We start from the raw sequence: 14,750 nt of genomic DNA, 5'->3' as shown, positions 1-14,750 counted from the left end.
AATCGAGTATCCAGAGCAATGACCCTCGCTGAACTGCTGGCACATTCGACAATGGCAAACATCCCCACTAAATGGACGACTCAGAACCAACAAGCTGAAAGCATATGACTAAGACAAAGACTGCTGGTGGATCAGAGAGCGCCAAGATTGAGGCCTAGACAACGTTAGACGTTGGACGACTGGAACAGCATGGCGTAAGAAACATTACCCAGCGTCACATAAACGCTGTCGTACTTCATACTTCGTTACGCCAGCACGGGCTTTGGCATGCCGAGTCGATCGATCTTCCCAGCTGCGGTGCGACGATTTCGGTAATATGATCTCTGATCTTCAGAGACTGCTCTTATCATACACACAAAGCCGTGTCCTTCGATGTCCATGTCTAATCGAGTCTTGCAGTAAGCAGGGACACTGATGCTCCGCACAAGTACGGAGAACGGTTGCCCGCAGCCGCCAGTCACACGATACGTCTCACTTCGATCCGAACCTCTATCTTGTGCCAGGTGTGTGCTACTGCCGGCGGCATACTTGGCCGCAGATCTGAACTGCCCATGCAGAAGGCATGACCTGGACTCCTTCCATCGCACAGACTGTCATAGTACAACCCTCGCCACCGGGAGTTTTGGAGCCATAGGTGTGGTCTAAGCCTTTGTGCATGTGTCACGACTCTCTCCCCGTTGAACTCGAGACTGGACCCTCCGCTGAGACTTGTCCACGTCGGACGTCGGTTTGCACCTCCTTCTTGGAGCATGCACGGCTCAGGGGTCCGGTCCATTTCCGTCCTAACGGCTTGATCAGACTTCAGCGCGCGGTTTCTGCCTTTCCTTAGATGGATGAAGCATAGGCCTCTGGTTCAATGGCGGTGCAATGTCGCCATCTCCGCTTTGCGTCTGATACTCCAATGTAAGGATCAAGACAAAGGCTTTGGTGGCGATGCAGGAGTGGGAGCAATACAGCAACGAAGGGAGTCGCTGAATTGGCGCCGCATTTTGGAACATGATGACCTGCCTGGGAACGAGGATTTTCGACGACAATTTCCTCCGCCTTCTGGGCGCAGCTGGTCCACATTGTCGCCGTCCTTGACGGCTTGATCAACAACATCGTCCAATGCCAGGACCTCTTCGTACGATACACCATACTAACCTTGACCGGTAACCCTGCTCGGTTATGACGGGAGGCTATGTTATGGAGACTAGTCTTTCTCGAACAGCATGTTCGGCGGGTTTGGAGCGGACATCAAAGAACCCGCCTCATTCGTTCAGGAGACAGAGGCTCCGTAGAAAGAGGCCGGGCACGAGGCTTTCGTGCTCACTTGAGCATTGCAACGCTGACGAGCCTCCAAGTGTGTCCTTGATGCGTAGGCATGGTTGAGCCATTTGAATCAACTCCATCATCGAAAGGCTTACCGATGAGCGTGGACACAACGTGCGGCAGCTCAGGTCTTGAGTATAAGATCGAGGTGATTCTCTCGCTGTTCAAAGGCTCTGCATCAGATCAAGTGCCCAGTCAGCAACGTTCCAAACGACTCAACCGAACTTGCCGGCCACCAGTCCACACAGCAAAGGTTACCACAAGCCTGCAGCTCTACTAGCCTCGGGCTCGACGAAGACATGCTGTCTATCTCGCATCTCTTGATCAGCGCTGCTGTTCTCCACCTCGCCATCGCCATGCCGACAGCTGGCAAGGCCAATCTCCAAGTCAGAGCCGGCGGCAAAGTGTCCGGCAGTCTGGCTACCTACAACTACGCCAACGTCGAAGACGGAATCGGTGCCGGCTCGGACAAGTACATCATGTACAAAGGCGACGGCTCTAGCTTCCCAGCTCTGTCCGGATGGATCTCTTTCTAAGAAATGTAAGCATACTCACCCTTATATCCAGCACATAGCCAACCCAAGCTAACATGCCCTCCAGGTTCGACAACTACAACCCGACCATGTTCACTAGCTGCGCCCAATGGTCCGTACCCAACAACTCCGGCGAAGAAGTCGGCGACATCTGGAACGCCATTCAGCAATTCTCCGGCGAAACAGGCGTCGACCACCGCTTCATCCTCGCCATCATGATGCAGGAGTCCGGTGGGCCGTGGCTGTGTCCGTGTTCCCGGAACCGACAACGGTGTTCGCAATCCAGGACTTTTGCAAGACCGCGATGGTGCAGCTACCTGTAACGAAAACGGAGCGGCGCCCCCTTGTCCTCAGGAGCCTATCACTCAGATGATCCGCGATGGCGTCGCTGGGACTGCTGCGGGCGATGGGATGGCTCAGTGCATTAACAAGGCGGTTGAACAGTTCCATGATGAGGATGCTAGGACTTACTATAGGGCTGCGAGAAGTTATAACTCTGGCTCGGTCGCGGATTCTGGAATTCTTGAGGAGGGTATTGCCACGCATTGCTATGCTTCGGATGTTGCGAATAGGCTTACCGGTTGGGTCAATGCTGATCATGGCTGCAGTGAGACTCAGTGATCTGTTGAGCACCGCCGAGAATCGCTTGGGGTGGATATTCTTGAGTGACATATGATTGACCCGATTGGATGGATGAAGGAATGATGACAGATAGAATAGACTACGCTCGCTTCGCAGTAGACGCACAGAAGAAGCCTTTCCTTGGACGGTCGAACCTACAGAAGATTTAGATAGATTCAACCTCAATAGACAAAGAAACGACGGCGTTCGCTTCCAATCAGGGGTACATACATATCTTCTCGATCATCCAGAACGTGAATCACTCGTTGAAAAAATTAAAAATCAACCAAGGTCAAATGTACATATTTGCTTTTGTTCGCGTTTTGCATTCCAATGTATCCAGCGGCAAGATCAGCCAACTTTGTATACATACATGTTTTCTTCTCGCTGAGATTCTTTCATCCTCCACCTGCATTATCATCCCCTGGTTTTCTTCTCGTGGAGACAATTCATCCTCCATCTGCATAGTCCTCCCTTGATTTTCTTCTCGATGAGCTTCACTCTCCTGGACCCTCTCTACCTCCTTACTTTTCTCTCTTCATGCCCTCCTCCGTACTTACTCAATAGTAAGCATTCCTTCTCCTACTCCCTCCGCCTTCATACCCACTCGGCAAGTCCGGATAGCGTGACGAAGACCCTCCATACCCCTCGTACCCATCATACCCACTCGGTCTGCGCAAAGACCCTCCAGAAGACGTCGACGGTCTCGACCCATACATCATCGGTGAAGGGCGTGTAGCGGTGTATCCCGCCTGGTATGAACTGTCGCTACCGTAGGTGCCGCTCCTAGACCCATACAAGTCCCTACTCGGCTCCGTCGCGTCAAAGTAGCTTGGTCGACGGTTGGGAAGGTACGCATCCCTCGCGGACGGAGATGGCGCGCGGGAGTACATCGAAGGCTGACGCGGTGGCGGAGAGGGACCGTAGCCTGGTCCGAGATAGTAGGGGTCGGCGTAGGCGGCGCGGTCGGAGGCTGTGCTGGGACGGGGACCGGAGTCGCGGTAGCGGGACAAGCTGGCGGCGCGAGGTGGGTGCATGCTCTCCGCTAGACGCATCGGGTCGCGAGAAGAGGAGGAGCCGTAGAGGTCGATGCTAGGGAGGTAGGGGTTGTCGCGGGTGGAGGACGAGTAAGGGTTGTGGTGCGAAGCGGAAGAGCGGGCGTACGGGTTCTGGGAACAAGAGGACGGGGTGGAGGGGGCGTACATCTCGCTGTAGGAGAGGGATGCAGCGGCGGTAGAGGAGGATTGGTAGCGGGCAGAGGTGGCGGAGGAGGAGCGGGAGGGGCGGGATTGGTAGAAGTAGGAGGGGTCGGAGGGGTAGTCGGAGTAGGGGTAGTAGCCGGACATTGTGGCTGTTGGGTGGTTTGGTTGGTTGGTCTTGAGGCCTGCTTGAGTGTTTGAGGTTGTGGATGAGCAGCTGCTTTTGGTGTGCGTGGAACGGTTCGAACGGTTTTACTTGGTGGAAAACTGTTCGAGGTGGTCTGGTGCACTTGAGAGCTGATGGGATGTTGGATTTGGACGGGCTGATCGAAGGCATAAATGTAATGCGAGGACTCCATGACGGGCGTACTGGAGAAAGGCATCGTGAAGGTGATTCCGTTGTCGAGACACGACACTGCGTTGTGATCGACTGCACATACGCATAGGAAGAGCATTGTGCTTGACCAGAAGAAGAGCATTGTGCCGAAAAAGCCGGACTCCTGACCAAACAATGCATTGTCGTCGTTTCTTTGTCCGAGAAGGGGGACACCGGACACAATGCACAGAATGAGTGCATTGTCATGATCGAAGCGTTGTCCTTCCGAAAGGCGATCCAGCAGAGACATGTCGTGAACGAATCGGACTTGCGCATTGACAGGATGCCGAACTTGAAGAGGCCTCGTTATGACGTCCAGCTTCGTTGAAGTCCATATCGCTGCATCTGATAGCTACCGAATCTCGTGGACTGCGCAAAGATCGGTCGCAGAAGGAAATTCCATGTCATGAGCCACGAAAATCGTCCATTTCCCGTCTCCGATCATTCCCCGCCCTCCTCCCCCTCACAACGCCCCCAAAACCTCCCCCGCCGCCCTCTCCCCACTCCTCAACGCCCCATCCATATACCCCACCCAAAACTCACTCGCCTCCGTCCCCGCCCAAAACACCCCTCCCACACTCTCCCTCAACGCAGGACCATACCTGCTCAACGTCCCCACCCCAGCCAACGCAACCGGTCCGCCCCTCGAGAACACCTCATTATCCCACCTCTTCACAACCCACTCCTTCACCTCTCTAGCCTGCTCTCCAAAGTACCTCACATAGTCTTCAACAACTAATTTAGTAATTTCCTCATCGGTCAAGTCGTCAATAGCCCGAGCACGATCTGCTTCGACGAATCCTAAGATCGCGCCATACGACCCATCCGCCGGACTGACGTCGTACGTCGCTCGCACAGTTCCAAAGTCAGAGAGGGCTTGGCCGGAAATATTGGAAGCCCGCCAGAAAGGAGTGGAGTAGATGGCGGTGGCTTTGGCGAGGGAACCCATGAACATGCGTTGAGTGAGTTGGTCGCGGGAAGCCGGGAGGGGAGGGGTGTATTCGATGCGGGAGGCGAGAGGGGGGGACATGGCTACTATGACTTTGCGGGCGGAAGTGGTGCAGCCGGAGGTGGTGGTGAGGAGGTAGGTGCCGTCTGGTTGCTGGGCGATGGAGCGGACGGGGGAGTTGAGTTGGATGTTGGATAAGCCGACTTGACTGGCCAGGCCGGTAGCGAGAAGGGCAGTGCCGCCTGTGATGCGGGCTTGTTGCGCTCCATTGTCGACGGAGATGAGGCGGATGAAGGAGCCCGGTGTGGTAGCGTTTCCTGCGGACGCAATGTAGGAAAGAGCGTAGAAGAGAGAAAGTTCAGCCGATTCAGCAGAGAAAATACTCGTAATCGACACATCCAACAGCGAACGGCGCACGGTACCAACAGGATGACTCTGCCCATCGAAAAAAGTGGCAACCGTCTGACTATCCCAGACCGTCGCATTAGGATGCGTCCACGGCGCGGTGGTATTAATCGTCCCAGCAGTCGTCTCAAGAAATGCGATAGTTTGCAGCAGCAGTTTGGACGATTCGTCGTCGATCGGCGGGATCGGGCTCGCGGTGGAGTATTTCAAAGTGGAGTTGGCGAAGACTGCGACGACGTCGCCGGCATTATATTCGGGGATGAGAGTAAGATTCAGGGAGGCGGCGAGGGCGAGCACGCGGTCTTGGGTTGGGCCGACGAATGCGGCGCCGAGTTCGGTGACGCCGCCGTTTTTGAGGTCTTGGTTTTGGACTCTGCCGCCGACACGGTCGCGGGCTTCGAGGATTGTGAAAGTTTTGCCGGCATCGAGGAGGACTTTGGCGGCGGCGAGACCGGAGAGGCCGCCGCCTACTATTGCGACGTCGACGGTTTGAGGTGTGTTGTTGTCGGCGAGGACTGCTGGAATGCAGAGGAGTGAGAGAATCCCGACGTTGGCCCGAAGTGAGGTCTTCATATCTGTGGCTGTGCTTGCGAGATGTACAACAGGTACAACGGATCAGGAGATGTCGTGTTCCGGGGAACGCAAAGTAAAAACGAATCGAGAGTCAAATCGGAGCCGCATCGCCCGCATACTTGTACCTGTCTGTGCGATCATTGCGAATCCAATCTTACTCCATGCATGTCAGACTCGTGAAGCAAGGGATACCAACCTGGACTATCCAGTCTCGATCTGGCTTTGTTCGGCGGGGAAAGACCGGAAAGTGTGGTAGAATTGTCTCGCTTGTGGTGGCCCTGGTGGGATTGTGGCTTGAGAGTGCGTATTCATCGTCGGAGCTGAGAGGAGGATCCGGCGCCGACTCAGTTTGATGCACGCCAAATCGTCCAGAACCTGTAGGATTTGATCAGTCGTCGTCATACCCAGTCCAAATGGTCGCATCGTGGATAGTTGTCTCGCTTGGACTGAAATCGTGGCTTGCTCAAAGATCCCGGAGCAGATGTAAGACCCGGAGTCAAATCCGAAAGAAGACCAAAAGCCGACGGAACCAGGCACGAATTCGAACAGCAAAGATGGTTCCTGGCTGACGGTAGATCAATATGAATACATTGTTACGAAAATGCTCTCTCTCTCTCTCTCACTCTGTCTGGTATCTTTCCTGCGAGCAGTGCCGTAGAATAAGAAAGAAAAAAAAGGGCCCAAAAACATTATCATCAATCCAACCCAGATCCCGTGCGACTTCAAATTTCGCAGTGGATCATTCAATTCCCACATGTGCTGTACAAGTCTCAAATTCTTCAAAGCAAAGCGGCGAGTCCGACGAGGCCTGCGGCGACAAGACTTCCGGCGCCGGTCAACATGGCTGTTCCACCAGTGGAGGCCGAGGTCGAGGAAGGTTCCGCAGATGTCGTCGGAGATGAGGTCGGCGATGGTCCAGCACCACCACTTGTTGTCGCATTCGGCATGCGAGTCGGCATGGTCGAGTTGGCGCTGTGGGTGTTGTTTGGAGCAGAGGAGCCAGGACCATGTGGATCGCCGGAAGTGATCGCCGTGCCATCACCACCTGGGTAGGAAGAGCCATTGGTAGAGACAAAGTCATCAGGTACAACAGTCTGGTTGGAAGTGTAGAAGTAGTTTGCCGCGCATGGCATTCCCAGGTTTGTGTCGCTGATGAACGACGTCAGGTTGAATCCCGTGCGGTTGCTGCCGCTCAAGCCGGACCACTGCTCTGGCAGGCGGAAGTGCTGTGGCTGCTCGAATGCGTACAAGATGTAGCGATGAGCGGAGGAGTTGGTCGGTGGCGAAGGACGGCGATATTGGACTATTGCGGGTGTGAAGCTGTTTAGTAACTTCGCCGTGTCGGTGACAATTTGCAGACCAGCTGGTGGAGGATTGGCGTTCTCTGCTGAGCTGAGATTTTGTCGCAGCCAGTGCAGAATGAAGCGGTTGGAGGGATTCTCCGGGTATGAGGCATCCGGATCGACCATGATGACGATGTATTCGCCTTGGTACGAGTCCAGTCGAGGGTAGGCGGTGGTGTTGAGACTGAGATTGGGCTCATTCTCGGCGATGGCGATACCGTAGCGGCTTCCTGGCACGACGTCTTCGTATCCGCTGAGTGTTTGGCGGAAGGAGACGTCGAGGATCGTGTCGTTCGGTGCGGAAGGGAAGCCAAAGTCCTCGGGCGGGACGGCGAGCGTCGGTGTGATGGTCCACGCGCCGGCAATGGCGGCGGCGATGAGAGCGGAGCGGGTCATGGCGGTGTGGAGGACAGCGAGGGTGATATTGTGTGATGTTATTGTTGTCGTCGTGGAGAGGAGGAGGATGTCCGATCGATGTTGACGGATGTTCTTTGGTCTTGGCTAATTACGAACGGGCGCTTGGCTATAATTAGCGCGACACCTTATTCCATCCATTCGATGGATCTCGCTGTTCCGAACGGGCCGCGTCACCTGTCCACCTGAGGCAGCTCGCCACCCACATGCAATCAGACGACAATGAACCCTTTGTTTCATGCACGATGAACTGCCGGCATGATCATGGGACTTTGATGGGAGTCTGAAACAAATATTGATTAAACAAAAATGTATCAGAGTCCGTCTTCACGCGTGCATTGACACGCTCGTAGTGCATGCGCCAGATCTGCACCCCACGAACACGTGCGCCGGACTTTATCCGAGAGTGCAACGCTAAACACTAGCGCCATGGTGTAAGCGAAGTAAATCCTTCTTCATCTCCTTTCCTTCCACTCTGATACATCTTCTACTACAACCAATCTCCATGTGCCCCCATCTGCCCGGGAGGCGATAAGCAGAGAACATCCGCAAGACGAACGATCACCTCTGAATCACCATGATTCGGGACGGAGTTCAAGCCCAGGAAGACCTTCAGTTCGCGGACGTTGAGCCGGCGAACGGCACAAGACAAGACCGGATGGCAATCGACAGAGTTATTGTAGGAGTTCTCACTCTCGCAGATGAGGCAGACCTGGTTCAGGCGACGATGAAACAGCCGTTCCCACTGTCGAGAGTTCCGGAGATCTCTCCGAGAAAACGTGGTCGATTTCGAACACAACACCACGGCAATGTCGCAAAAAAATCTTATGGTTTCGACCTTCCGTTCAACACGTGGACGGTCTTCATGCTGCGGGACATTATTGGCGAGTGAGCCTGGCGCTGGGACCAGATCGAATTTCTCGACGAGGCTTCCGTTGCGAGTGGCATGCTGAGAAGGCTATGCATCTCGCGACAAGGTAGGTGTCCGTGCTGCAGCTAACTATTTTCACAAGCTACACATGCTGGTTGATCTCCGAGCTCTGCACGATGGTCGCAAAGCAAATCAAGTTATGCATTGCCATCTTGGTAACCTGACTAACCTCCGCTCTGCTGGCTTTTGGGATGGCTCGATCGCCAACGCAGTCCTTCACCACAATGATGGTGTCATGCCTAAAGCGGACAGCGTCACGAGCGGTGGTGGACACGCATGCGGGGCCTGACTTCCGTGTCAGAAGCGTTGTCCAGCAGCACGATCTGATCGGCCTGTATCCCACCAGCACGACCGTCTTCGCATCAATCGACTTCAAATCCTCAGGCGAATTGGTATTTGCAAGCAAATAAGGATGCTTCTACTTAACCACCTTCTCGCTACCCTTAGGCAGCCAAAGCTTCGAGTGCCTCCGCCAGACGAGGGCCGGGCGTGGAGACCGGAGCTCTATTGGGAATTTGGTGGTCAACGTGCACGATCTGGCCGTTGGCCTCGCGGTATCTGTTGAGCAAGGACGCCGTTGCTTTGTGTGGGTTGGCAGCATCGGTGCCATTCAATGCACCTTCCGTGTACTCGTTCCAGGCGCCGATGATGATCAGGACGGAGTCGGAGGGTGTGGCGGTGGAAGGTCGAGCTCCCGTTGTTTGGCGGAAGGATTGAGGCATGTTGGTGAAATATGTGAACACGGTAGTTGTGGTGGGTATCAGGACTCGTGGATGCTGGCTTGCAGGACAATGACTGGTTCCCGCATTGTCAATCAGTGAGCTTGTTGGTTTGGCTTGGCTTGGTTTGGGGCTCGATTTCATGCCATGCCAATAGCACAGAGTAGCATGCCAATGGCACTGTCTGGCATGCTAGATACTGCCAACAAGCAGCCGCTAGCGATATGCGCCTACATTCTAGTCCGTTTCCAGGTTTTATGCAGTCGAAAGACAGAATACGCAGCCGATATCCGGTTTTGTCTGGCATTGTCTGGCACCTTCTGGCATTAGTCTGGCTCCGGACCTCTATGCCATGCCAGCTAACAATATTGTTGTTTAATGCCAATTGGCATTGGCACTGCCAATGCCATTTCTGCCAATAGCGTGCCAGACCAACAAGCTCACTGTTGTCAATTTCTTGCCATCGGACATGCCTTGCTGCTGACCGACTCCCAGGCGGTCATGCCGCACGAGGGTATCGACTGGTTGCATCATTCCGATGGCCTCATCAGACTGGTCCAGCTCTCGTCTCCGGAGTCTTATGCTTCGAACCCTCGACACAAGGTGTTCGTTTGTTTACGACCGCTTTTGATACACGAGCTGCGCAATGGCTGACTGCTTCATATTTGATGACCAATCAATATTAGTTTTGCAAGCTTTCGCATCACGAAAGCCGACATTCCTCGCGCATGATGACCGGAAGACCAAGCCATTCTCCGAACGAACGAGCATCTTCAATGCAGCGTCTCCTCAATTTGGCCGGCGGGATCCCGTCAATCCTGGCTGAACTCGACGATGCGCGACACGGCCTCGCGCTGGCCGATGCGAACGCCGTCAAAAGCACGATCGGACGGCTGGCCGACAGTCACCGCATGCCCCACCAATGATTCCAGAGCTCGCGGGCAGACTGCTTCTCGGACTTCTCGGACTGTTTAGTCACAGACGATGGACCGGACGCCTGCGACGGCGCATATCTATGGCTTCTGGACGTCTCCGTCGCAAACACCTTGCTTCATCCCTGGGTCTTCAAGCTCGTCTGCCTTCTCGAGGTCCAAGACCTTCGCATCAATATACATCTTCTCCTGGACCACAATCCGATCCAGCGGAGCTAACAGCATCTCCAACCTTCCCACAGAAGCTTCAATCGCTCTCTGTATTCAGGTCCTGAAAAGCGTCCCTTCTCTGCTGCGTGATGAGTTCCGGCTCTACGGCCCAGGCTCGAAGATGTTCCCGCTGACGACAGCGTACCAAGCGCTGGCCATGTCCAAGGAGCGAAGCCAGGCGTATCTGAATGTCGCGGGGTGACTGGTGGAGAGGTTCAGATGGTGCGGATTTCGGATGCAGAGTTTGAGGTATACGGCGAATGAAGTTTGCGGGCAGCCATTGGAAGTAATCCTGCCCGTCCGATGAATTCACGACGTCAAGCGACCCGTGGAAGCAAAAGGAGCATCGCACGGGCGTGACGACAATGAGAGATGGATTGAAATGCAGACATCATTGAGCAGAAATGATCTACATCGCTACGTGGCTTTCTCTGAATTTCTCCGGCACCACGCGAAGTCCAGAATGCGTCTCCCGACTCGCGTACACCACTTCCCTCCCATTCACAAGACGCGAAAAATGTCCGAGCTGGATTCTCCGCCATGACACTCTTGAAGCTGCCTCCTCTCCTCCCGTCCGCACCCGCAGCAAAGTCCCAACCATCCCGGCAGCGAGATCGGGAAGATTTTTACCGGCCTATATGACCCGTGCATTGGCACTGTCTGTTGACGCTGCAAAACGCACGGACAGTCAGTACATCCAACATTCAGGTCATGGTGAGCAAGCGAGGGAGTGGAAGAGCATGGGCACACACCAGATGGGATCACCGCCGTGGTGGGAGCAAGAGCATTCAGACGGTGTCCTGCATGCCTATTGAAAGCCGAGTCGTCAGCGATAAGAAGGAAAAGTCGTGAAGGATGGAAAGAAGGATATACCGTGGCCATGGGCGCGAGGAGACCGACGAAGATGACGGCGATCAGGGCTTGGATGTTCATGATTGTCGTGCTTGGGTCTTGACACTTGTGGTGCTGTTTGGAAGTGAGGATGTCGCCAATTGCTCTCTTGCGACAGAGTTCGGGAAGTGGTGATGCCGAAATGAGACGATGTTTGTCGAAAAGTCGAGTGTTGTGTGTTGGAGTTCGACGACGAATGAAAAGGGGGAGGAATAGGAAACTCTCCAGCGAGCAAGTCATCTTTGTATCGCTCCGCTCACCCCACGAGATCCCTCCCGCCGGATGTGTGGAGAACTCCACATCCCGCGGACTACTGCATTGGGCAAGTAGTGCTTACGCGCATGGGATCGATGATGTTTGACGCGGATTTTGCATCATTCCGGACTCCCGGCGCCATCGGTCTCGTCCTTCGGGAGCGCGCTCGACCACTTGCTTTGGGTCCAGAGTCCGCACGGTTGGCTGTCGATGCTCAAGTCAAACACTCTTACTCTCGGGAACGACGAATGGTCCCTTGAAGTGGAGGAGAAACTTGCGCCCTCGGTGTCGCTGCTTGGATACAGTGCAGGGAGTGGCCGGAAGCTGACGGTGAGCATCATCCGGTCTCATCCTGGAAGGTGACGTCTTTTCAGGCAATGCTATGAGGCATCGAGACAAGAAAACAGATGACATCTCCACGATGTTTCCACATTCGCGGTAGGTATTGAGAAGAGGGCGATCAATGATGGATGCAAGCAGTCAAACGATGAGGATCAACCTCCTCGATCAGGACAGGTTCATCTGATGACAACATTGATCTGACGGTCCAGGACCCCTCGCGAGAGGAGTGCATCGGGCGCGGCACTGTCTCCAGCCAGGACGAACCCTGCAAAACCATGACGAGACTGTCGACCAGTCCACGGCTCAGCATCAGGCTCGAGGCGACATCCGACCTTTGAGGAGTTCGAATGACACGGTCCTATATTGGTGACGATGTTTGACTTTGGAACCTCGCATCAACATCCGCTACGAAGAAATGGGTGCCTCTGACCTATCGTCAACTGTTTGCAAGCATTTAAGTTGATTGTCGCAGTATATGAGGATTCACTCAATACATTCAGGACTCTGTCTGCCTCGGACCATCCCATCTCCATCTCCATCTCCCACCAAACAACACTGAATTTCATCTTGTTCCCGCAAAGGCGCAGTGTAGCCAGGCTCGAGAGGAGCGGGCATTACTGAGGAGGCCGTGGGCATTTGCATACGCCGCGGAAGCTGTCAGTGTGTCGCATTAGCACACGCTCGACATTCTTAAGGGAAGTCAGACGAGGGAAGAGCTCACCAGGCTTGCTGGCCAGCGCTGCCGCAACTTCCGTGGCAGTCCCAGTCGTGTTGACAGCCCTTCGAGCAGGCGTTAGTGTGTGTCATCGCGCGATGATGAACGACAAGAGCATACAGCGAGCGCGGTAGAGACAAGGCCCATCAAGGCGACCGCGAGAAAGGTGGTGAATTTCATCTTTCGGGACTTGTGGTAGTGATGTTGTGTTTCTGGATCTTTTGTGTTGAACAAGAAGTGGAACAGGAGGAGCCGGTCAGGCGGTATTTATGTTCTGTTTCGGCTTCAGCTCGAGTGGCGCGGGTAAATGGCGGCACCGCTCAGATCGCGGCCCATAGTGACATTTAGGTCACTACCTCAATTCTCATTTCTTACAATAACAACCACTACCACTACCACCGCCGCCATTGTCGCCAATCGCTCGTATTGTCGCTATATAGCTGCGCTAGTTACTCTAATTATTAACAATTATATATAAGTGCGCGCTAATACGCCGTTTACTTAGATAAGTATTATTTTCTTCGACTCTTAAACCTCTTATTAATACTACTACTTCTACTACTCTACCGCGCGCGCTCGTAGCTCGCTCGTTACACAATATATATAGCTCGCAATATCGCACCCTCGCGCGTATAATAGCTAGTTTTACGGCACTTAATACGGAACTTAGTAAGGCTCGCGACCCCGACCGCCTACGCGGACTCTCTCTCTCGAAGACTCCTTACTCTCCTCTCTCTCCGACGACGGTAGCGACTCTAAGCTAGCGACCGTATCTACTTTAGCTATCGCTCCTACTCCTTAGCTACCTACCGACCTCCTCGTCTATACTAAGCCTACTACGGCTACCTCTAGAGACTTCTAGTACATCTCCGACCTCTAATAGAACGATACTATCCTTAGAGCATAGAGCGTAGACCGCAATGTAAAGAAGAGCGGACGTTAGATACTTATAAGATACGATTATGTACGTAGAGTTATAGAGACGGACGAAGGTAATATAGCTCGTAAGGTACGTAGTAAGGCTCGTAGGCTAATATTAAATAATAGGCATTCCGGCGGTTACCGAGTGCTACTAGTACTCGACTCGTAAGCTCGTCTATAAGACTTCTAAGACTTCCGCTACCTACGCCTACTACTACTATAAGGGTAAGCCTCCGTGTTTTACTAGAGAGTAGGTAAAGATTAAGGAGGAGCCGGTAGAAAAGAAGTCTATATTAAAGGAGGTAGTTAGTAGTATGCGAGGTAAGATAAATAAGGCGTAGGATAAGATCGCTACGTTAGAGTCGGAGGTATCGGATTTAAAGCGTAAGATTAGCGGTTTAAAGTATAAGATTAGCGGTTTAAAGGGCATAAAAGGTTAGCTAAAGGAGGAGCTAATTAAGGAGATTATAGACGAGGTTAATAACGTACGGAGCAAGTTAAAGGCTACTATTACTAAGATTAAGTAGTCGGTGTTATAGTATTAGCGTACTATTAACGAGAAGTTCGGTAGACTAGGCGTAATAGATTAATAGATAGATCGATTTAGCCTACGAGCTCTCCGCAAGCCTTACGAGCCTATATGTTAATACCTAAATAAATGCGTTAGTTACTATATATCTCCTTAAATCCCTCGTTTTTACGCTTACGAGCTAGCCGTTTTGGCCTACGAGTACGCCGCGAGCCGTTTTTAAGGAAGAGAATTAAGATATTAAGCTATTAAGATATAAGATATACGTTTATTGCTCCTTCTAGCTACGAGCCAGTCCGTTTAGTCCGCGAGTACGCAACGAGCGAGTCGTCGGTAGCGTATATTTATTAGATTCGTATATATTAGTCCTTCTAGTTAGCCCTACCCTTCTCGGTAAGCTTAATAGTCCGCTCGCTCCGTCTAGTACTAATAGCTACCGGCTCGTTAACCTTCTTCTTCTTCTTCTTTATCTTCTACTACTAAACGACCGGCTCGGCGAAAAAGAGGCGTATACGGAAGCGAGAAACGAGTACTTCCAAGCTATTAAAACAGCTAAGAAGAACCACTGGAACGCTTTCCTC

The 14,750-nt window shown here is 53.2% G+C and overlaps 5 protein-coding genes across 5 annotated transcripts; 1 reads left to right on the top strand and 4 right to left on the bottom strand.

The window, feature by feature from the left end:
- Window positions 1–1,610: 1,610 nt before the first annotated feature.
- MYCGRDRAFT_96426 (uncharacterized protein) lies at window positions 1,611–2,635 on the top strand (the record flags this gene model as incomplete). Its single annotated transcript, XM_003848961.1, has 4 exons — window positions 1,611–1,792; window positions 1,912–2,075; window positions 2,158–2,451; window positions 2,565–2,635. 4 exons carry the CDS (start codon window positions 1,611–1,613, stop codon window positions 2,633–2,635), a joined length of 711 nt encoding a protein of 236 aa, XP_003849009.1.
- Window positions 2,636–4,503: 1,868 nt separating this feature from the next.
- MYCGRDRAFT_48401 (uncharacterized protein) lies at window positions 4,504–5,967 on the bottom strand (the record flags this gene model as incomplete). Its single annotated transcript, XM_003848947.1, has 1 exon — window positions 4,504–5,967. The coding sequence occupies one exon, from the start codon at window positions 5,965–5,967 to the stop codon at window positions 4,504–4,506; it is 1,464 nt and encodes a 487-aa protein (XP_003848995.1).
- Window positions 5,968–6,746: 779 nt separating this feature from the next.
- On the bottom strand, window positions 6,747–7,739 carry MYCGRDRAFT_76591 (uncharacterized protein; the record flags this gene model as incomplete). The annotated part of the gene is made up of 1 exon (XM_003848946.1): window positions 6,747–7,739. One exon carries the CDS (start codon window positions 7,704–7,706, stop codon window positions 6,747–6,749), a length of 960 nt encoding a protein of 319 aa, XP_003848994.1.
- A 998-nt stretch (window positions 7,740–8,737) lies between these two features.
- MYCGRDRAFT_87900 (uncharacterized protein) lies at window positions 8,738–9,377 on the bottom strand (the record flags this gene model as incomplete). Its single annotated transcript, XM_003848945.1, has 2 exons — window positions 8,738–8,940; window positions 9,134–9,377. 2 exons carry the CDS (start codon window positions 9,375–9,377, stop codon window positions 8,738–8,740), a joined length of 447 nt encoding a protein of 148 aa, XP_003848993.1.
- A 1,010-nt stretch (window positions 9,378–10,387) lies between these two features.
- On the bottom strand, window positions 10,388–12,899 carry MYCGRDRAFT_96423 (uncharacterized protein; the record flags this gene model as incomplete). The annotated part of the gene is made up of 6 exons (XM_003848944.1): window positions 10,388–10,538; window positions 10,662–10,718; window positions 11,002–11,150; window positions 11,390–11,720; window positions 12,726–12,784; window positions 12,840–12,899. 6 exons carry the CDS (start codon window positions 12,897–12,899, stop codon window positions 10,388–10,390), a joined length of 807 nt encoding a protein of 268 aa, XP_003848992.1.
- Between the last annotated feature and the right edge of the window lie 1,851 nt (window positions 12,900–14,750).

Source organism: Zymoseptoria tritici, chromosome 10, assembly GCF_000219625.1.
Source record: "Zymoseptoria tritici IPO323 chromosome 10, whole genome shotgun sequence".
Taxonomy (NCBI): domain Eukaryota; kingdom Fungi; phylum Ascomycota; class Dothideomycetes; order Mycosphaerellales; family Mycosphaerellaceae; genus Zymoseptoria; species Zymoseptoria tritici.
This window is presented reverse-complemented; position numbering and strand designations above follow the sequence as displayed.